The following is a 21874-nucleotide window of genomic DNA, read 5'->3' as shown; positions in this document are numbered from 1 at the left end:
CGTAGGCAGAGATGGCTCTGGAGTAAAGCACTTGCACATGCACATACAAAAGGAAAAGAAAGGATTCCAAGGGGAAGGTGGGGACAAGCACAAACTTTCCTTATAACTCAACAATTTCATTCTGAGGGTTCGTCACAGAACAACGGGGAAAACTGAACCATGAAAAGGCTAAGATGTAACTGTTCCAAGCACAAGTGCTTGTGGTGACAAGAAGTGAATCTCGAATGGCCAACTAGCTCACTGACTACTAGTAAACAGATGTTTGAAAGCCACACATAGGGACAGGAGAGGTGGCTCAGCGGTTAAGAGCACTGGCTGCTCTTCCAGAGGAGCTGGGCTCAATTCCCAGCATCCACATGGCGGCTCAAACCTGTCTAGGGGATCTGACACCCTCACACAGACATACATACAGGCAAAACACCAGTGCACAAAATAAAAATAACTAATTTTTTGTTTTTGTTTTTTTGAGACAGGGTTTCTCTGTGTAGCCCTAGCTGTCCTGAATTCTCTTTATAAATCAGGCTGCCCTTGAACTCATGTGTGTACCACCTCTGCCTAGCTGATCACTTTTTCCTGAAGAGTACAGATGCTACTCAACTTTTTGTATGTTGTGAGACAGGGTCTCAAGTGTCCCAGGCTGGCCTTGAACTTGCTATGCAGTCAAAGATGACCTTGAATTTCTGATGATCCTGCCTCTACTTCCCAAGTCCTGGGATTCCAGTCTTTCACCACATGCCTAGTTTGTGCAGTTCGGGTTAAGCTTATGTATGTTAGGCAGACACTAAACCAACTGAACTACATCTCAGCCTTGCTCAGCTTGTGATGAAGTAAAACACTAATAAACCATCATAAACTGAAACTTCCCTTACTGCATCTAACCACAAGCACAGCGTAGCACACAGTGTAGAACATCATCATTTACCCTTGTAGATAACAAAAGGCTACAGCTTGCTGTCACTGCTCAGTATCCCGAGAGTGTAGTACCTCACATCACCAACACAAGGAAAGATCAGAATTCATATTCTGAAGTATTGTTTATCTAGGATCAAAGTACCATAAAAAATTCCAAAGTCAAATCATTGTAAATTAATACCCATGTTCCCTACTCTAAAAGGGTATTACTATTTTTAAAATATAAGTAAATGATCTGAATATTCATAACTATTAAGGAAATTTGTTTAGTAATTACTAAGTACAATGGACAATTTTCCATGTCAACTTGACTGACTTGGAATCACCTCAGACTGATGAAGCACACTTGTGGATTTGTGCGTGATAGAGTTTCCAGTGAGGATTAGCCATGGAAAAGAACTCCCGTGACTATGGGCAGTACCATCCTATGGACTTAACAAATAAAAGAGGTGAGAGGAGAAAGCCAGATCAGTGCTGCCATCACTCTTCCACTTCCCATCTGCAAAGAAGTAGACTCTAGCCTTTGCCACAAACCCCAATGCCAATTGTGCCCAAGCACATGGGACCAGACAACCATGGTATGAATGCTATGAAAACATGAGCCAAATAAGCCTCATCCTCCTTTGAGTCATCCTCCTATGTACACTGGTCATAGTGACACAACAGTAAATAATATAGTTGTGGTGGTTTGAATATACTTGGCCCATGGGAAGTAGCACTATTATTAGGAGGTGTGGCCTTGTTGAAAAAGGTATGGTCTTGTTGGAGGAAGTGTGTCAATGTGTGGGTAGGCTTTAAGAGAACCCCCCTCCTGGCTGCCTGCAAGAGAAAGTCTATCCTTCTGTTGCCTTTGGATGAAGAAGTAGAACTCTCTGGTCCTTCTCCAGCACCATGCCTGTCTGCCCACTGCCAAACTTCCTGCTATGATGGTAATGGACTGAACCTCTGAAACCGTTGCCTTGGTCATAGTGCCTCTTCACAGCAATGGAAACCCTTACTAGGACAACAATTGTCTTCTACCAGACCCGGAAGAAAGAGTTCACTGGTAAATACTACCAAGCCTTTAGGAATATCTACCAAGAAAAACAAGTAAAGAGAAACCTATTAACGTATTTTAGTCCAAAGTTATCTTCGTTTATTACCTATTTTATTGTACATCTGGGAATGAATGCCAGGCCCTTAGGCATGCTAGGCAAGCATTCAACCTCTGACTACAAGTCCTGTTCCAGAAACTATCTTAATATACAAACTGAAAATACTACAAGAACCAATCATCTCTCTTGAAAAGAATTGTGAAAATTCTCAACATTCCAGCATGTTGAACTCAACAATGTATTAAGAATTAAGTAACAGGAACATTTATGATTAAAAACTCATGAAGAATGAGTTGAATAATAAAGAGGAACTTTCTCCACTTGAACTAGAATACTACTGGAAAACAGCAACTACAAATGACATCACATTTAAAAATTAATCTAGAAAGTGTCCCAAGTTCAGGAACAAAGCAAGAAGGGCTGTCACCATTGCTTCAGGCATCACTGAGTTCATGTGTGCCTTTCCCTACCAGCAAACAGGGCCTCCCCGGCTGTGCAGCATTAACTCAGTTTAGCCAAGGTTGATCTCAAATATCAGAGCCTCTGACCTCCTCAATCTCATGTACAAGGCACCATGTACACCTGCTTCTGTCTAGAGCAACTTTACTCACAATTTTTTTCAAAATTTGGAAGCAACCAAAACATTCTTCACTTAGGTACAATCAGACAATAAAGAATATTATTCATAATTAAAAAGAAAGAGATCATTAAGTCCAGTCATGAAAAGACATGGTTTATTACAAGAAGGAAATCTGAGAAAGCTATATTCTCTACAATTCTCACTATATGATATTCTGGAAAGAAGACAGTTGAGGACATTCAAAGATCAGGGTGAGGTAAAGGGGGAAGAACCAGCAGAACATGGGACTTTTAAAGTAGTGAAGGAAGCTACTCTATACACTACTGTAACAGCAGACACATGCCATTGTACGTTGTCCAAATTTGGAGAACATATAAACTGAGCAGAGAGCAGGAATAGCGGTCCATAATGGGGAAGGGATATAAGGGAACTCGATAGTTTCTATTCAGTGAGGCTAAGAATCCAAAAGTACTCTTAAGAAAATGTAAGTCTATTTAAGATATGTCCTAAGTCAGAACTTAGGTTTACACTGTTTGTACCAGTTTTTTAAAATTAAAAACTGCAAATGTATCTCCTTTGCTGTATTAAATGTAGAACTTTCCACATATTGAAGGCTGGCAGAAACCATCAGAAAATGAAGCAAACTACATCCCAGGGTAACTTTGACTACTCAATTTTGATCTTATTTATAACATCAGATATTTTCACTTTTCCTTTTTTTTTTTTTTTTTGGACCCTATTAGGCTTGTTTATATGTGCAAGGTTATGCATACATCAAAATGTATTATTATCAAAAAATATATATGGCTACTCTACAGTATTGATGTTCTTACTGTAAGTAGGAATCAGCTGTGGGTTTTAAATGTATCCAAACTGATCATGGCATAGCAACCTGAAGAACACGACATAGCTGGTGTCTTTCTGGGCATTCAGTTGCCAATCAATTAAGAGCATTAGACTCTATACAGATTTAGCAGATTTAAAAGAACTCTACCATTTCCAGGTTGTATGATCCTGAGCAAGTCAGAGCCTATCATATCTGACTTACTCATTTGCAAAATGTGGATAATTCATTAATTTATTTGAAGGATAAAATATAATAGTGAAAAACAAATACCACATATACAAAATATAATTTATCATTAAATAAATAAAATTGTATAAGTATACATTGTCTCATCTATTATATCATCACTGCATGAATAAGACTTTACCCATCTTAAAATATTAAAACTACAAATCCAATAAAAGCTCAACAAATTTAAAAAGAAATTTTTTATTTTTAACATATAATTTGTTTTTAAAAAAATTAACAAATCACTTACTGATGTCTATCCTCTGTTCAACAGGTAAAGGATTGATTCGGGTAACAAGTTTTGAAAGACATGTTGCTGCAAGGAGCTGAGCATAGGATGTCTGTAAAGAATAGTAATTTTTATTATCATCACAAAATAGAATAGTCAAAATATTATACGAAAGTTCTCTAAAAAGATCATAGTTGAGGGAGGTGTACATAGCCATCTCAACAGCAGCAAGTAAATGGGGAAAAGGAATGTCAATGAAGAAGTTCAACTAAAACTCTCTTAACATGGCCTAGCAGTTCTACACAATCTGCTTTCCCTCCTACCTCCAAATATACCTGGCTCCATGCTTCAGGAGGTGTGTCCACACATGGCTCCATGCTCCAGGAGGTGTGTCCACACCTGGCTCCAGGCTCCAGGAGGTGTGTCCACACCTGGCTCCAGGCTCCAGGAGGTGTGTCCACACCTGGCTCCAGGCTCCAGGAGGTGTGTCCACACCTGGCTCCAGGCTCCAGGAGGTGTGTCCACACCTGGCTCCATGCTCCTGGAGGTGTGTCCATACCTGGCTCCAGGCTCCAGGAGGTGTGTCCACACCTGACTCCAGGCTCCAGGAGGTGTGTCCACACCTGGCTCCATGCTCCAGGAGGTGTGTCCACACCTGGCTCCAGGCTTCAGGAGGTGTGTCCACAAGAATTTTTCAATGACTTTCCCACCATGATTTTTGTGCTCCTTTAGATTTATGTCTGACAGTACACTGTAGCCATCAATATTCATTTCTGTTTAAAGACTTGTATTTTTAACTTGAGTTTATGCATGTGTGCTCACGAGCCTATGTGCACCACATGCGTGCAGTTTTCACAGAGGCCAGAGGATGCAGATCCCGGGAGCAGAGCCCCAGTCAATTATGAAGCACCTCTCTAGCCTCACCACCAATTTTCTCGAACTCTATAAATACATGTCTATCTTTCAAAATTCAGTTCATATACTCATTCCATTCCTACAAATTTCTTTCAAAAAATGTTTTTTCCCTCTAGATTACAAGCTGGCAAAAAAAAATCTATGAAACAAATTCTATTTTTGCATAGCTTGTGAGCTAAAAATGGTTTTCATAATTTTAAATAGTTAAAACAATTTAAAAACAGTGTTTTGTTAACATGTAAAAAATAGATACAATGTGACCTTCAGTGTGACAGCCTTGCCCAGGGTTTACCCTTGTCCATTAGTCATTAGGGAAATGCAAATCAAAACAACCCTGAGATTTCATCTTACACCAGTCAGAATGGCTAAGATTAAAAATTCAGGAGACAGCAGGTGTTGGAGAGGGTGTGGAGAAAGAGGAACACTCCTCCACTGCTGGTGGGGTTGCAAATTGGTACAACCACTCTGGAAATCAGTCTGGCGGTTCCTCCGAAAACTGGGCACCTCACTTCCAGAAGATCTTGCTATACCACTCCTGGGTATATACCCAGAGGATTCCCCACCATGTAATAAGGATACATGCTCTACTATGTTCATAGCAGCCCTATTTATAATTGCCAGATGCTGGAAAGAACCCAGGTATCCCTCAACAGAAGAGTGGATGCAAAAAATGTGGTGTATCTACACAATGGAGTACTATTCAGCCATTAGAAACAATAAATTCATGAAATTCTTAGGCAAATGGATGGAGCTAGAGAACATCATACTAAGTGAGGTAACCCAGACTCAAAAGGTGAATCATGGTATGCACTCACTAATAAGTGGATATTAACCTAGAAAACTGGAATACCCAAAACATAATCCACACATCAAATGAGGTACAAGAAGAAGGGAGGAGTGGCCCCTGGTTCTGGAAAGACTCAGTGAAGCAGTATTCGGCAAAACCAGAACGGGGAAGTGGGAAGGGGTGGGTGGGAGGACAGGGGAAGAGAAGGGGGCTTACGGGACTTTCGGGGAGTGGGGGGCTAGAAAAGGGGAAATCATTTGAAATGTAAATAAATTATATCGAATAAAAAAATTAAAAAGGAGAGATATTTCTTACTGGCTTGCTTCCCCTGGCTTGCTCAGCCTGCTCTCTTATAGAACCCAAGACTGTGAGCCCAGAGATGGCACCACCCACAAGGGGCCCTCCCTCCTTGATCACTAATTGAGAAAATGTCCCACAGCTGGATCTCATGGGGGCACTTCCCCAACTGAAGCTCCTTTCTCTGTGATAACTCCAACCTGTGTCACGTTGACACACAAAACCAGCCAGCCCAGGGATGAATGGGAAGTTATTCAAGAATTGCTACCTTTTGGAACTATAGGCCAGAATATTTTTAAAGAAGCTGAGAAAACATTAACTAAATATGAACCTTAGGTGGAATCTATTACAAACTTGTGGTGATAGTATACAAAACAGAAAAGGGTTTACTGGTCAAATTCACAAAACTTGTAAAAACTAGTAATGATTATGATTATGATGATGATGATGATGATGATGATGATAATGATGATGATGATAGTGAAGCTGGTATCATTCATACTATTATTACGTTATTATTAGCATTTATTCTGGAGTGAATATCTGAATCTCTCCTTAGTCAGTGAGCCTGGGGTCATTTACTTCTGTGACTCATCTTCTACTCTACAGATTTCAACCAGAAGACGCTGAATACCCTGAGTTCCCACCCCCCAACAAAGCAGATTAGTAACTACTCAGAGATAAATTGTATTCCTCTTTCTTTTTTTTTAAGAGAATAAAATACTATAGATAAAATAAGCCACTATTTTTCACTCCTAAATGGCTGTATTACCTTATAAAGTGAGCTTGTTCTGTCAGAGTCCAGCCTCATGCTTACTATGACGGGCACAGTACTTGTACAGGGATGTCAGGGTAAGTCATACATGGGTCACTCCAGCAACAATGAACACCATGTTACACACTGCCAAGCCACTTCTCAAGTTCCTACCCTGAGAAAAGCTAACACCAGTAGTAACACCAGTAAATGTTCTAACCTCCACTGACACTCCCAGTAGCACATAGCTAGAGATCCAAAGCTGAAAATCCATTTTGCTGTTCAACTGAGGACCTTCTACCTAATATTTAATCGAAGAGTATTATTAATTTGCAACAATAATAGGCAAAGCAACAAATATCAAGAAGATTTAACAAGCATAACAATGTCATCTGTTTGAAGGCACATATAATGCAGACCCGATGCTAAATATCGCTGGCGTACTATGTAACAGCACCTAGGTTTGTGAAAAGATTTCCAATGGTGTAAAATTTTAGCCAGCTAACAGTGTACACCTTTAATACCAGCACTTTCAAGGCAAAAGCAGATAAATTTTTATGAATTCAAGGCCAGACTGTTCTACACACAGAGTTCCAAGTCAGCCAAGGTTACACAGTGAAGGCCTGTCTAACAAGGGAAGTTCATTACAAATCTGTGTGACTACATTTACATTCATTAAATATGAACATCTGCAATCATGTCTAATAATGGAAAATGCCAACCTTAAAACCTCAGTTAACCCCCAAAAGAACTGTTCTGTTTTTTATCAGCCAACCAGTATGGCATAAAAAAGTATATTCAATGATTATATTTTCAATTTTACCAACAAAGCTTTATGAATATTTGTTTTCTCTATTGTTATAGAAATACTTATGAAATACCAATTTTGACTGACAAAGCCTAAAATACTACATGGCTCTTGATTAAAAAATTTGTCACCTGTCCTATAAGACAGTCTTTCTATATAGTAGTCTCCTCCTCACTTCACACCTCCTTACTCACATTTGCCTCTCTAACAGTGAACTCCTTTAATGCATGCACATACAAGGACAAGGCAATAGCATGGTCTTGTTCTCTTAGCAGTTGCTGACTGCTGAGCGACAGCGATGCGTATCTAGAATGAAGGTATAAAGAAGCAGGTAGCACGCTTCTCAATACCCTGATACTTAGATTGTTTATCTTTTCTTTTTTCCTCTTTTTATTTCTGAAATGTAACTGTTAGGGCTAGGGATGTGACTTGGCAGCAGAGAACCCCCCCTAGCATGTGAGAGGCCCTGGTTCATCCCCAGCACTGCTAAAATAGACATATAAAATGTGACATAAAACCAGGACAAGAACCAAAAACACTATTTCACCACATGTCTATTTCTACTTTGTGGTTGTTTTCTGTTTGTCTCCCTGGCTTTTCCAGTTTTTCCTGCTTAACCCCTTTGACAGAAAATAACAACAACAAGATGTGGCAAAAGCTTTGAGTATGGCAGCTAAGCCACCACTATAGCCATCAGCACTGGCTGTCACCATCAGCTACCCACCGAATACTTACTGTTCCTTGTTCTAATAAAAGTTGACACTTGCTGAGACATTCTGGGCTGTCAATCAGTTCCAAGAGTGCTTTCTCAGCCTCTATTCTTTCAGTGAGATCGGTCCCTACGTAGAGATGAGTGCACAGCGCCTCCAACTCAGCCAAACTCTTTAGAGGAAACAAAAAGACATTTGACTTAAATGAGAAAATAATTAAGCCAGGCAGTGGTGGTGCATGCCTTTAATTCCAGCACTTGGGAGACAGAGGCAGTCAGACTTCTGAGTTTGAGGCCAGCCTGGTCTACAGAGTGAGTTCCAAGACAATCAGGGCTATACAGAGAAACCCTGTCTTGAAAGACCAAAAGGAAAAAAGAAAAAAAAAGAATAATTAAACACAGAAAACAAGAGATATAGAAATATGCTTATATACATCCATTCAATACATAGTTACTGAGCAGTAATGACTCACTTAAAAGTCATGGCAAAAGAAGCACATTTCCTATTTCCCAAATTATTTACAAAATGAGTTATACAATGTAACTATACACAAAGGAGAAGATTCCTTTACAAAGTTAACAAAGTTAGTCTGAAAGAAGTTACACATATGCTAAAATGTTCAAAACCAAAGAGTGCCTCAAACCTAAAGGGTAAGCCAAGTGAAGAAGACAAGAAGGTAGTATAGGCAAAGAACCAGCATTTACGGGACTTAAGATAAAAAGAATGTACTCTTGGGTATTCAGAGCTTCTAGGCTAATATCCACTTATCAGTGATTGCATTCCATGTGTATCCTTTTGTGATTGGGTTACCTCACTTAGGATGATATTTTCCAATTCCAACCATTTGCCTAAGAATTTCATGAATTCATTGTTTTTAATTGCTGAGTAGTATTCCACTGTATAAATATACCACATTTTATGTATCCATTCCTCCATTGAGGGACAACTAGGTTCTTTCCAGCTTCTGGCTATTATAAATAAGGCTGCTATGAACATAGTGCAGCATGTGTCCTTATTAGCCCAGAAGCTCTGAATACCCAAGACACAACTCACATATCAAATCATTCCCAAAAAGAAGGAAAGAGAGGGCCCTGGTCCTGAAAAGGCTTGATGCAGCACTGTAGGGGATTGCCAGGACAGAGAAGTGGGAGGGGGTTGACTGGGGAAGGGGGGGGGGCGAAGAGGGCTTATGGGACTTATGGGGAGGGGGTAACTGGGAAAGGGAAAATCATTTGGAATGTAAACAAAGAATATAGAAAGAAAAAGAGAGAGAGAGAGAGAGAGAGAGAGAGAGAGAGAGAGAGAGGGAGGGAGGGAGGGAGGGAGGGAGGGAGGGAGGAAGGAAGGAAGGAAGGAAGGAAGGAAGGAAGGAAGGAAGGAAGGAAGGAAGGAAGGAAGGAAGAAAGAACTCATTTCAAGGCATTAAACAGTGGCCAGTAAATAGCTAGGAGATAATGGGCAAAGAGATGGGGTGGGAGAAAGACCACACACAAGCTGCTGATAGCTCTTTTGTTGTTCCCAACCCCACCACCTCTAACATAAGATCTAATGATAATTAATGTGTGCTAATCTGGGCCTTCTGAGCTCACAGTGCTTCAGGTGAGCCATGTCTTGACTTTTGATCTTACAGCATTTCTGACAACGCTCTAATTAAAGTACATAAGTACAAAGGCTAACTGGTTCTATCCATAAACAGAACACATGGAAACAATGAGCCTCAAGGTGAGTTCGGCCACCCTCTTGGCTTAAGAGAATCTTGTTAAAGCCATTTATTAAAACAAATGATTTCACTTGGAACTTGAATTACATACTTGACAAAAATATTGGCAGAGATTTTAAAAAACAGGTAGCCAAATGAACATAATGGGATATTCCAAATGAAATGCCAATTCTGTTCAGCTCTGGCCTGAATTTCTGTGTGTGTCTTACAGCTGCGCTCGGCTTCACAGCCCTCAAATCCACAAGCCACCGTGAGGCAGGAGAGCTCTGGCTCCCATCCTTGTTTCCACCTTTGCTCCTGCACACTCCCCACTTCCCTATCTGTGCCACAACCCACAGCCAAAATTTGGGAATGTTCTGCTAAAGAGCCCAAAGATAAAGTCTCAAACTGATTCATTAAAATAAAGGCCCTCACCAGGCATGCTGGTGCATAGCTGAAACCACACCAGTTGGGAGGAGGCAGGAGTACTGTCCCATGCTCACTGTTTCAGTCAGAGTTAAAAGAGGCAGCAGTTGCATGCACACAGCATACTTTACACTTACTACTGTAATAACACTTTAAGGCAAACATCTATATCCCCTAAAAGATAGGTCCAGAGTTTATGAATATAATCTTTTTCGAAATAGGGTCTTTTAAATCCTTAGTTAAGAGATTTAGACAAAATCATTCCAGATTTGGAGTGGGCCCTAAAGCCAACTCTAAACCCAAATGCTGGCATTCTTACAGGAGAGGAAGAACATGGTGGCTCATTTCTACAATCTAGCACTCAGGATGCCAAGGCAGGGAGACTGAGAATTCAAGACCATTGTGGGCTACATACAAAATTTCTAACAAAATTAGCAAAAGTCTTCTCTGACTAGGGAGGCAGTAGCCCCTTTCCTACACAGTAGAACTTTCTCCAGAACTGCATGGGAACATAAGGACTGGTCACGAAGCAGGACGCTCCTTCTATTAACCCCCCAACACACACGGGGACATGTGAGTGCCTGCCTGGGACTCTTGGGGCACTGTGAAATTTCAGTGTAAAATACAGAGCGCAGACACCAAATGTTCTTGAACATGTTCGGGTCCCTAAAGCACCATTTGCACCCCGCGTCAAGCTCCCTGCAAAGTCAGTGCTCAGAACAGGGGAGCTGGCCATTCTCCTGACGGTCATTATCACCTTCTCTCCAAACACCAGACTAATTTTCTGGAAAGTGGAAGGAGATGGGGGAGTTTCAGATGCTGAAAGATACAGGGAGAAAGCCATAAGAAGACAGGTAGAGGCTAGGAGGCCATACCTAAAAGCAAAAAGTGCTAAAGCTGCCAAAAACTCTGAGAAGCTAGGCTAAGGCCTCCAGACAGAAGCAAGCCATCTGCCCTTTGTCTCAGGCATTCTGGCCTTCAGATCAGAGAACAAATTTTATGTTTTAAGCTAACCCAGTTGTGTCAATGTTTAAAAAGGACCTAGAAAACTAATATTTAAAAAGATAAATGATAGTATCAGTCAAGTCAACAGTGTCTAATTATCTAAGTATGACTATTAAGAGTTCTGAAAATGTCTGGACATTATTTGCTTTGCTATATTGATTTAATAAACTTTAGGATAGGACAGTATATAGTTAATTAGTGTTCAGTCAACATTGCCAATCACCCCTTTTCTCCAAAGATGTTTCAAATGTTTCTAAAATATTTTAGATTTATTTTATATGCATGAGTGTTTTACCATGTTTATGCATATGAGTATTTAATTGCATGTACATCTATGCACCACGTGTGTGCACTGCCTCCAGAAGAAGGCTTGGATTCCCCTGGAACTGGAGTACGGACACTTGTTAGCCATCATGTGGGTGCTAGGAATAAGCCCAGGTCCTCTGGAAAAATATTCAGTGATCTGAACCACTGAGCCATCTCTCCAGGCCCAATATTTAAAATTACTAACAAATGATAAGTGGTACAAAATTAAAAAGGGAGAGTTTGAACTTTTATAAAAGATTTGAAGGGAACAACAAATTTGGTTACTGCAATGGAAAGAAAGAAAGAAAGAAAGAAAGAAAGAAAGAAAGAATGAAAGAAAGAAAGAAAGAAAGAAAGAAAGAAAGAAAGAAAGAAAGAAAGAAAGGAAGGAAGGAAGGAAGGAAGGAAGGAAGGAAGGAAGGAAGGAAAGAAAGAAAAAGAAAAGGAAAGAAAGGAAAAGGAAAGAAAGGAGGAAAGGAAAGGTAAGAAAGGAAAGAAAGGAAAAGGAAAGAAAGGAAAGAAAAGGAAAGAAAGGAAAGGAAAGGAAAGGAAAGAACCAAGCAGCCTGTGCGTCCCAGGGAAGACACCAGAGGCCCACCTACCCATAGCAGGAGCCACTACAATGAGCAAGTCAGTGATGGACAGAGAAAAAGATGGAAGAGAAAAAGAAGCAGAATGGTTTGTGTACTATGAAGAGAGGAGGAACTGGAGACCCGAGGGTAGAGAGCAATAGCCTGCCATGAGCAGCCTGCCTGCCACCTGAGGTCAAGGTAGCCCCAGTGCATGCCACCAACTGAGGGCCAGGTCTGGGCCCACGGCCATGCAGCAGCAGGGGCTCATGTTGGTTATTACCACTAAAGACTAAGCGGAAGTCCCTGCTCTGGTCTGCCTCCTCCCGCCACGTTGCTGTCCAAAGGCTCTACGGAAGTAGCCCTGCCCCTCTGGGGCAGCGCTCTGGAGAGCTGGCCCTGCCTCTCACCAGCTCCAGCACTTGGGAAACTGAGCCCTGCACTTCACCTGGGCAGCACCATAGAGCTGAGCCCGGCCATGGGTTACTGGCTCCTTGGCTGGGTGGGAGGACAGCAAAGGAGTAGAGGGATGAGGAGGCAGCCAGGAGAACAGCACAGGGAACTTATGTGAGCAATTTTCATATTTTAGCGACAATTTCCCAGATGTACACATATACCAAAACTCATCCGAATGCAGTTTACACACATGTATTTCATTATGTACTAATTATAGTCCAATACAAAGGCGTTTGTTCCCCCAACTCCAAACCCCTCCCCCCGAACTTTTTAACAATCTTTAAAAACAGATAAATTACCTCCCTCTATCTTCCTTGCATTCTGGAATCAAGCTTCTTTTTCCTTTTTAATCAGATATCTTTTTTATTTACAATTCAAATGTTATCCCCTTTCCCAGTTTCCCCTCCTAAAACCCCCAGTCCCATCCCCCCTCCTCCTGGTCACCAATCCACCCACTGCTACTTCCCTGTCCTGGCATTCCCCTACACTGGGGCATCGAGCCTTCATAGGACCAAGGGCCTCTCCTCTCAGTGATGCCTGACAAATCCATCCTCTGCTACATATGTGGCTGGAGCCATGGGTCCCTCTTTGTGTACTACTTGGTTGGTGTTTTAGACACTAGGAGCTCTGGGGGGAATCTAGTTAGTTGATATCATTGTTCCTCCTATGGGGTTGCAAACCCCTTCAGCATCTTGGGTCCTTTCTCTAGCTCCTCCATTGGGGACCCTGTGCTCAGTCCAATGGTTGGCTGAAAGCATCCACCTCTGTATTTGTCAGGCACTGGCAGAGCCTCTCAGGAGACAGTCATATCAGGCTCCTACTAGGATCAAACTCCTTGACTGCTAATAGGATACAATGCCTTTACTTGGAGGTTCCTTATTTCCTACACATTGTTCCTTCTTCTGTTAGTTGAGCATCCCTGATGGCTTCTTCCTGGGCCCCTTGGAACTAACTCTTCCTTCAACAATAAATCCGGTATTATGTTGGCATAAAAGGAGTTGCAGATTTAGATTGTGAATGTTAAATAATCATAACAATTTTATTAATCGAAACAGTAATCATTACAAATCAACATATTTTTGCTAGTGAGAAGTAGCTTTATTTACTCTTTTAGTATAAAGTTCCATGCTTTGGAATTAAACAAATTCTTAGAAAGCAGTTTTCACATTCTGTTTGATATAGAAGTGCTTTTTTCACTTAAAATGAAGAAGTGGTAGTCGTTGGCAACACGTCAGGACATAGTGAACATGGTGGAGGAGGGAGAAGTCCAAAGCTCAATGGATTCAATTCCTGACACTGTGATTGTGCAGCGTGCAGTCCAGTTCTACCCTGGAGAAGTGGGTCCTTTCTGAATGCTGCTCAATGCTGAAGGTGCTGCAGTTTTTAGTGCATGTAATGGATTTGGTGAGCATAGTTCTTAGATACATTGGTTTGACTAGGATTCAGCTGGTAGTGGGTCAGACCAGAAACAGACTACCCAGCAGTGACCATGGCCTTCTTGTCAGGCAAGTTTGGCTCTGGGAAGTGCTTTAGAACTTCTCCTTAGTCCAAACACTGAGTTGGTCATCAGCAATTGTCATTTTCCTGTCACATGGCACAATCTGATCAGGAAATGAATTCACAGCCGGGCAGTGGTGACATATGCCTTTAAACCCAGCACTTGGGAGGCAAAGGCAGGAGATTTCTGACTTGGAGGTCAGCCTGGTGTACAGAGTAAGTTCCAGGATAGCCAGGGCTACACAGAGAAACCCTGTCTCGAAAAACCAAAATAAAATAAATAAATAAAATAATAATAATAAAGAAAGAAAGAAAAGAAAATCATGGCTTAGCAGGTGGTAGAACCCATATAAAGAGAAAAGAAAACCTACTCCATGAAGTTGTAATTTGACCTCCACACATGTGTCACAGTGTGTACACACAGTATAAAAGATGACAATTTTTAAAAAATCAAAGTTGCTTGTCTTCATCATTTCCATAATATAAATCTAAAAATAAACAGTATGTAATACTGCTAGCAAAAAGTATACAGTGAGAAATATATATTAAAATCATCTACAACATAACCACAAGTTAAAGGATATCAAATGACAGATTTCCACAATGCAAAACTAAAGTATTTCTGCATTGTCTTAGTTAGGATTTACCGCTGGGAAGAGACACACCACGACCAGAGCAACCCTTATAAAAACAGCATTTAATTAGGGCTGGCTTACAGACAGGCTCAGCGGTTCCGTCCATTATCATTGGGCAGGAAGCATAGCAACCTCCAGGCAGGCCTGGTGCTGGTGACGCTGAGAGCTCTACATCCAGATGCAAAGGCAGAGGACTGTCCTCAGGCAGCTAGGAGGCAGCCCACTCCACAGTGGCACACTTCCTTCAACAAGGTCAACAGTGCAACTCCCTGGGCCAAGCATGTTCAGATCACCACACCAACCAAATAGCTGTTTAAGTGACCCAGAGTTTACAAGAGGATTTTCATCTTTTCTTAAGCCAATTCTAAAAACTAGACTCCTACATACTACATAATTTTAATGTACTCATTTTTCAGATTAAAAAATCTAAAGTTGACAGAGAACATGCATGTAAGCTGTACAAGATCACAGAACCAATGACAAGTCTGTATGCACCAGGCATGTCGCCCTCACCATGTGCCATTCTGCTACCCTTTATTCTTCTGTCCTCATCGACCTGTTAACAGTGTCCAATGCCTACTGTTAACTTCCTCTTATATGTCTACAAAGCCCTCCCAGAAAGGTACTAAAAGTAACACCAGAACAGCAGAACCACATTACACATGGCTCCGGATCTGCAGAACCACATTACACATGGCTCCGGATCTGCAGAACCACATTACACATGGCTCCAGCAGATTTCTACTCCATGTGTCCCTCGCCAGTGGAGTTTAAAACCAGAGCCACAAGCTTCATGCTGTCTCTGCTTTCCTCTCTCCTCAATTCCTCTTGCATAGCTATTTAAAAAGAAATGGTTTTGCCCAAAAAGAGGCCTGGCCTTTACCCTCAATTTCTGGTAGATAATCTATGTCACAGTTGACAGGAGTTTTTTTGTTTTTGTTTTTTAAGGACAAGTACTTACATTTGGATAGTGTTTTATTTTGTTTTGTTTTAAGGACCATACCTGATAGTCATAGATTCAGGGTTTTGGTGATGATTTTTTGGGTCATGATTATGAATAGAAGCAGAAACTATCAATCATGTCTACGTAAGGAAGCCTCAATAAATACTATGGGTACTAAAGAGTGGTTGAACCTATCTTGCAGTGGTACACACACAGGGAAGTCAGGAGAGCATCCTATCCTGTGGCAAAGAGAAGCTACATTTTAGAACCTTCATAGGTTAAGATTATCCTCCCTGTATCCTCCCTTTAATCAATTTTAATCTGTATTCTCTCCCTATCACAATTATACATTTGATAGTTTGTTTTGTTTTGTTTTTCTGAGACAAGGTTTCTCTACGGAAATCTGGCCTGTCCTGGAACTTGCTTTGTACACCAGGCTGGCCTCAAATTCACAGAGATCAACCTGTCTCAGCCTCCAGAGTGCTGGGATTAAAGGTATGCACCACCATTCCTGGCAGAATTTGATAGCTTTTGATGAATTGGACGAGCCCTTCTAATGAACTGTCAGACCTTTAGACGGCTGCAGGAAATCCCTCAATTTGCTGTTGGTGTCAGGAGTTTTACGGACTGTGTCTTACCACACTCTGGAGAACACCAGGTACTTAGAAACCAATTTACTTAGAATCGTAAAGTTCTACTAACTGTTTCTCTGTAAAGAGTCCAGATACTTAGACATTGGAGGAATTAAGTAAAATCTTCTAATGTGGCCTCCAATGCCCTGGATTTCTCCAGAAGTTGCTTAGGAATGAGTGGAAAGTAGTAAGGGTCTTAAAACACACATCTTTGGAAAAGTCACTCAGCCAATGGAGTTGGCATAGGCTTTAGAATCTGACACAGCAATCAAAGCTTCCCCAGACTCACTATTGAAACTACAGGTAGAAAACATCTGAAGCAACTGTGAAGGTGGAGACAGAAAGGGAAGTACTCCAGTGACTGCCATACTTCACACTGACAACTACCGTTCCCAAATCACTCATCACAATACCATTGTGTATATTTCTCAGTCACATCTAGATCACCCAGCCCAAGGGGGGCTTAAGAAGAATCACTAACAGTCTTTGATTGCAGGACCATTCATCGAGCAAAGCACGTAGGAGTCCTAAGCTAACATCCAAAAACACTACGCTTTTTTTTTTTTTTTTTTACCAATATCGTTGTCAGAATACTATTCCCAATTCTATTTTTCCTCATTCTGTTCCTCCATCTGGAATGCCTCCGAAAAGATAATCCAGACCTGTTTCTTACTGCTCCCTAACTAGGATGATTGTGACTGAATCTCTAGGAATGCTATCTTCCTCTGCCTTCCAGGAAGCTAAGGCATGGACTGAAGGGTAAAAGTATGGAACTGGCAGTCTAACACTCACAGCACTGCCCTTTGCACAGTTACATCATCGAGCTACATAATTACCAAGTGTGAAGACGACACTGAAACAATCCCCTAAAAATGTCACCTCAGTGTATTTTTCTGGAAATGATAATGACCAGTTTGGGCATCAACATCTAGCATGTCTAATACAGCACTTGGGTATGAAGATTGTCTCCAGGGCTTGGCGATTTACCAGGCATCATCTTTACAAGTGCAAAAAGGTTCCAAAGTTGTTCTACGCCTTCTAATTTACTGAAGACTTATACCTGCAATCTGAACATCTGATTATCTATTTCCGATTCACAGTGATTCCCTGTGAGATTCTTCCTGCAAAAGTTCTGCACAAGACATAAATTTACTAAAGTGATAGCAAATAACTAATTCCACCGGGGGGGGGGGCTTAAAAAACAAAATAGTAAGTAAAAAGATAAAGCGTGGGTCTATTTCCTGGTTCTAAATGACTTTAGAATAAAGCATTAAGCACATGGGACCAGCGGATCCACATAAATAAATCCCCAAGGGGAATGTGGCATTCAGATACACTGTCACCAAGATCCCGCCTACTTCTCAAAGGTCTTCTGCCATCCACAATTTTTCAAATCGATCATAGGATCCAAGAACAGACTTTCGCAGTTAATGTCACCGTCTTCCACAATTCTTTGCTTTGCCCACATCGACTTTAGCCTGTAGTCTTTCTTTCCTCTTTACCTGGATATCTACATACAGTTCCTACAATTCCCGCTAGAGTCCCACGCCCCTGAGAGTACAAGGCAGCGAGTTTGCTCAGAGGTTTACGTACCATCAGTAGGAACCAAGTAACAAGTGGAGGCTCCAATCCGCCTACGGATTGACTGCCCCCTTTCTGTGCTCCCGCGATATCCCGTGACTAATTCTACCATAACAGTCTTCACGTGTGCAGCAATTACCATTACCGCGCGCTCTAAAAGGACAAGGGTGGGAGCTGACGTCGCCCTGCAGCCCGAAAACGTTCCGCCACAGCAGACACACCGTGGGGAGGCTCAATAGAGGTCAGTAGGACCAAGACCTGCAGAGTGCGGGAGCCACCGGGCAGACCCGCATCCCTCCAGCGCAGCCGGCGCCCTGCCCCGAGGCTCCACCAATGAGGCTGCGCGCTCCCGGTCGCGCCGCGCCCCGACCCGCCCGCCCGCCTCCGGCCAATGACAGTCCTCTGGCCGCGCTGCCTAGCTCCCGCCGTCCCGGCCTCCGAGCTCAGGCTCCCGGGGCGAGCAACGACCGCGGGCTGGGCGTGAGGGCGGGATGGCGGCCCCTTCGCCCCGGCTCCCACCTGCCGGGACGCTGCTGCAGCCGCGCCAACGGGGGCGGCCGAGCGTAGCCCGCTCCTCTGCGCCCGCCGCCCCACGGTTCCCAGGCAAGGGGCTGAGCTCGGGGTCGCGGCCTGGAGCCCCCACCGCCCGCCGGCGCTCCAGGCCCGCAGCCCGGCGCACTGACCTGAAAGTGCAGCGCCATCTTCCCGGAGCGGCGCGGGCCGCGTGGCCCGAGGGCCAAGGGGAGGGGGAGCGAAGGCGCCGCGCGAGCCCTGCCGCCACGGGATCCCCCCACGCCGCTCGCTCCCTGTGCTCGGCGCGCTCCGCTCGGAGCCGGCAGCGGGACTGGGCGGGGCCGACGGAGCACGGGGCGGAGGGGGCGTGTCCTTCGGGCTCCTCCGCCCAACTGCCGGTGCTCTCCTTTTGCAACCGCTGCCTCCTCAGAGCGAGCCTCTGACCTCTGACCTTTAACCTTCAACCCACCACCATGACCCAACTGCCCGCCTCGACCACGGATTTAGTTTTGAAGACTGGGTTGGTCTCGCTATGAATTCCTGCCTGGCCTGTGATATGTTAACCAGGCTGGTCTCATGATGAGATGAGACCAAAGATGAACTTTCAGTCATCCTTCATCTGCATGCGGCTCATCTCAAAGATGAACTTTCAGTCATCCTTCATCTGCATGCGGCCATGTGCAGGCATAGGTGTGTGCCACTTTGGCTCCTAAATCTATGGTAGATAGGCGAAGAGATTGCTCAGCTGTGGAGAGCACCCAACCACAGACTCACTACTGCGTGTAGCTCCAGCTTGTGGAGATCCAACTGCTTTAGAGGCACCTGCATTGCTTTCATACACATAATAATAAACCTTAAGTCTACCACAAGCCATCTTGATTCCTGACAGGACTCTGAAACAAACACATGGCTCCCAACTCCCACATCTGCACAGATGTTCTTGTCCTCTAACACACCTATAGCCTTTGACCCCAATATGCAACTGTTGTCCTTAACTCTGTTCCCCAGTACTTAACTCCCATTGCTTATGTTTTAAAATACCTTTTAAAAACAGATTTATATGAGTACACTATAGCTGTCTTCAGACACACCAGAAGAGGGCATCAGATCCCATTGTTGTGAGCCACCATGTAGTTGCTGGAAATTGAACTCAGGACCCTTGGAAGAGCAGTTAGTGCTCTTAACCACTGAGCCATCTCTTCAGCCCCTGTTTATTATTATTTTTTTAACTTTATTGAGTTTAACTTAAGCTGGCATTGTGTATGGGGCATTAAATTGTAAAATTCTAGCATGCCTGTAACTCCTTGTCCACACTTTTATATGAACTTATATTTTACACCAAATTATTTCATTGGAATAGGAGTTATTGAGCAGATATAGGATCAGAGTCACTCATTCCTAGTGCTCTTCATTTTTCCAGAGTTCAACACTTCCATTTGAGGGCCTTGTCTTTTGTATTTAAGGGGAAAGTTTCCTTAAATATTTCTTATACCTTAGGTTTATTAAATTCTTTCAGCTTTTGTTAATTTGAAAGCATCTTCATTTCATCAATTTTAAAGGTAGTTTTGCTGGGTATAAAAATTCCATATTAGCCTTTTGGGTTTTAGTTTCGTAAGCATTTGCTACTTTAAAGATGATCTTCCATTGTCTTCTGGTTGACATTGTTTCAGTTGAGGAGTCAGCCATCAATCTTAATTATTGATTACCTTTAGATAACATGCTCTAGAGTACTTGAAGTTTTTTTTCCTTTCACTTTGTTTTGACCAGTTTGAGTTTGTCACTTAAGACTGTGTGTTATATTCATCCTGCTTGAAATTAATAGTTGTTCTCATGTGATCTGACATCTTCATCAGTCTTTGAATCATATTGACAAGTATTTCTTTTTTTTTCTTTTTTAAGATTTATTTATTTTGTATATATGAATTCACTGTTGCTGCCTTGAGACACACCAGAAAAGGATATCAAATCCCATTACAGAGGTTGAGAGTCACCATGAGGTTGCTGGGAATTGAACTCAGGACCTCTGGAAGAGCAGTCAGTACTCTTAATCTCTGAGCCATCAATCAATCCAGCCCCCAGCATTTCTTTTAAATACTGTTCTGTTCTCTCTTTTATCTTTCATTGTGTTACATGTATGTTAAAACTTTTTTGCTACATTATTTGCTCTTCTTAAACTCTTCTCCTTATTGTGTGTGTATTGCATACACACATGCTTAAAACTAAATAATTTTACTGACCTGTTGCCCATTCAGAAGAAACTCTATTCTGCTATGTCTAAACTACTATACAACCCCTTATAAATTAATCACTTATTATAGTTTCAATTCCAAAGTTTTCATTTGGCTCCTTCTACTGTCTAAATAATTTTCATGACTCTGATAAAACTCTTTAGCTTTTCACTATTTTCTTAATATTTTGATCACATGTAAAATTCTTATACAGTAGTTCTAATATCTCAACCATCTTAGTCATTCAGTTTTTGGTATTTGGTCTGGTTTTGTGTGTTAGATTTCCCCCTAGTCTAATGTCTTTACTGTTTTGTTTTGATTTTTTGTTTTATGTTTTCTTTTTGAGACAGGTTTTCTCTGTGTAGCCCTGGCTGTCCTGGAACTCACTCTGTAGACCAGGCTGGCCTCAAACTCAGAAATCCATCTGCCTCTGCCTCCCAAGTTCTGGGATTAAAGGCATACACCACTGCTGCCCAGCAAATGTTGTTTTTATTTTTTGTAATGCCTTATCTAATTCAGATCATGTAGAAGAAAAACTATAGAAGCTTTGAGCTATATCAGCATTCTGCATTTTTATGTTACTAAGCAAATAAAAGTAGACCTTCTTTTCATCCAGTAATGCTTGGTTTTAGGCTATGGTACTGGTTTATTTCAATTTATCCTTACTTGTGGATTATGATCTCTGCCAGGTCTTACAACTGAAGTTCTGGGATATTTACCTTGTACAGCCTGGGCATTAGTCTATCTCCCAGCAATGTGTAACTGCTAAAAGCTTTCTTCAACTCCTTAGGTGCTACAGCTACAGTGGGTTTCCTGAAGTCTCTTCCTTTGCACGTGTGTTTTAGGAGTGAACTGATGATTAGCAAAGAATTTGTAAATAGATCTTGAAGTTCATATCTGTGCACTCTTCTCTCTAGAATTTTGTGTTTCAAATCCCAGAAGCAGCCAGGCTATGGTGGTGCATGCCTTTAATCTGAGCTCTCTGGAATAGAGCAGTAGCAGGTGGGTCTCTGAGTTCAAGGCCAGCTTGCTCTCCAGAGTGGATTCCAGGACAGACAGGGAAAACCTGTCTCAAAAAAACAAAAACAAAAACAAACCCCAGAGTCATTTGTTCCCCAGCTCCAGCATCGACCTGCTCTTGCTGTAATGACACTACTGGCTATGTGTCTCTGTTGCTTCTGGCTGCCACTTAGAAAATGCTCAGGGGGAGGCAGGGACAGTAC

General features: G+C 42.2%; 1 protein-coding gene across 2 annotated transcripts in view; it reads right to left on the bottom strand.

Moving 5' to 3' along the window:
- The window catches only part of Ranbp17 (RAN binding protein 17), a 308050-nt gene extending 289309 nt beyond the window's left edge, over positions 1-18741 (bottom strand). For both annotated transcript variants that reach the window (XM_052196787.1, XM_052196788.1), the window contains exons 1-3: positions 18594-18741; positions 8187-8333; positions 3912-4002 (exon numbers count right to left, since the gene is read on the bottom strand). In XM_052196787.1, coding sequence (XP_052052747.1) covers positions 3912-4002; positions 8187-8333; positions 18594-18611 — 256 coding nt within the window. In that variant the 5' untranslated portion in view covers positions 18612-18741. The remainder of the gene's footprint in view (positions 1-3911; positions 4003-8186; positions 8334-18593) is intronic.
- Between the last annotated feature and the right edge of the window lie 3133 nt (positions 18742-21874).

The sequence above is a fragment of the Apodemus sylvaticus genome, chromosome 10 (genome assembly GCF_947179515.1).
Source record: "Apodemus sylvaticus chromosome 10, mApoSyl1.1, whole genome shotgun sequence".
Lineage (NCBI taxonomy): Eukaryota > Metazoa > Chordata > Mammalia > Rodentia > Muridae > Apodemus > Apodemus sylvaticus.
This window is presented reverse-complemented; position numbering and strand designations above follow the sequence as displayed.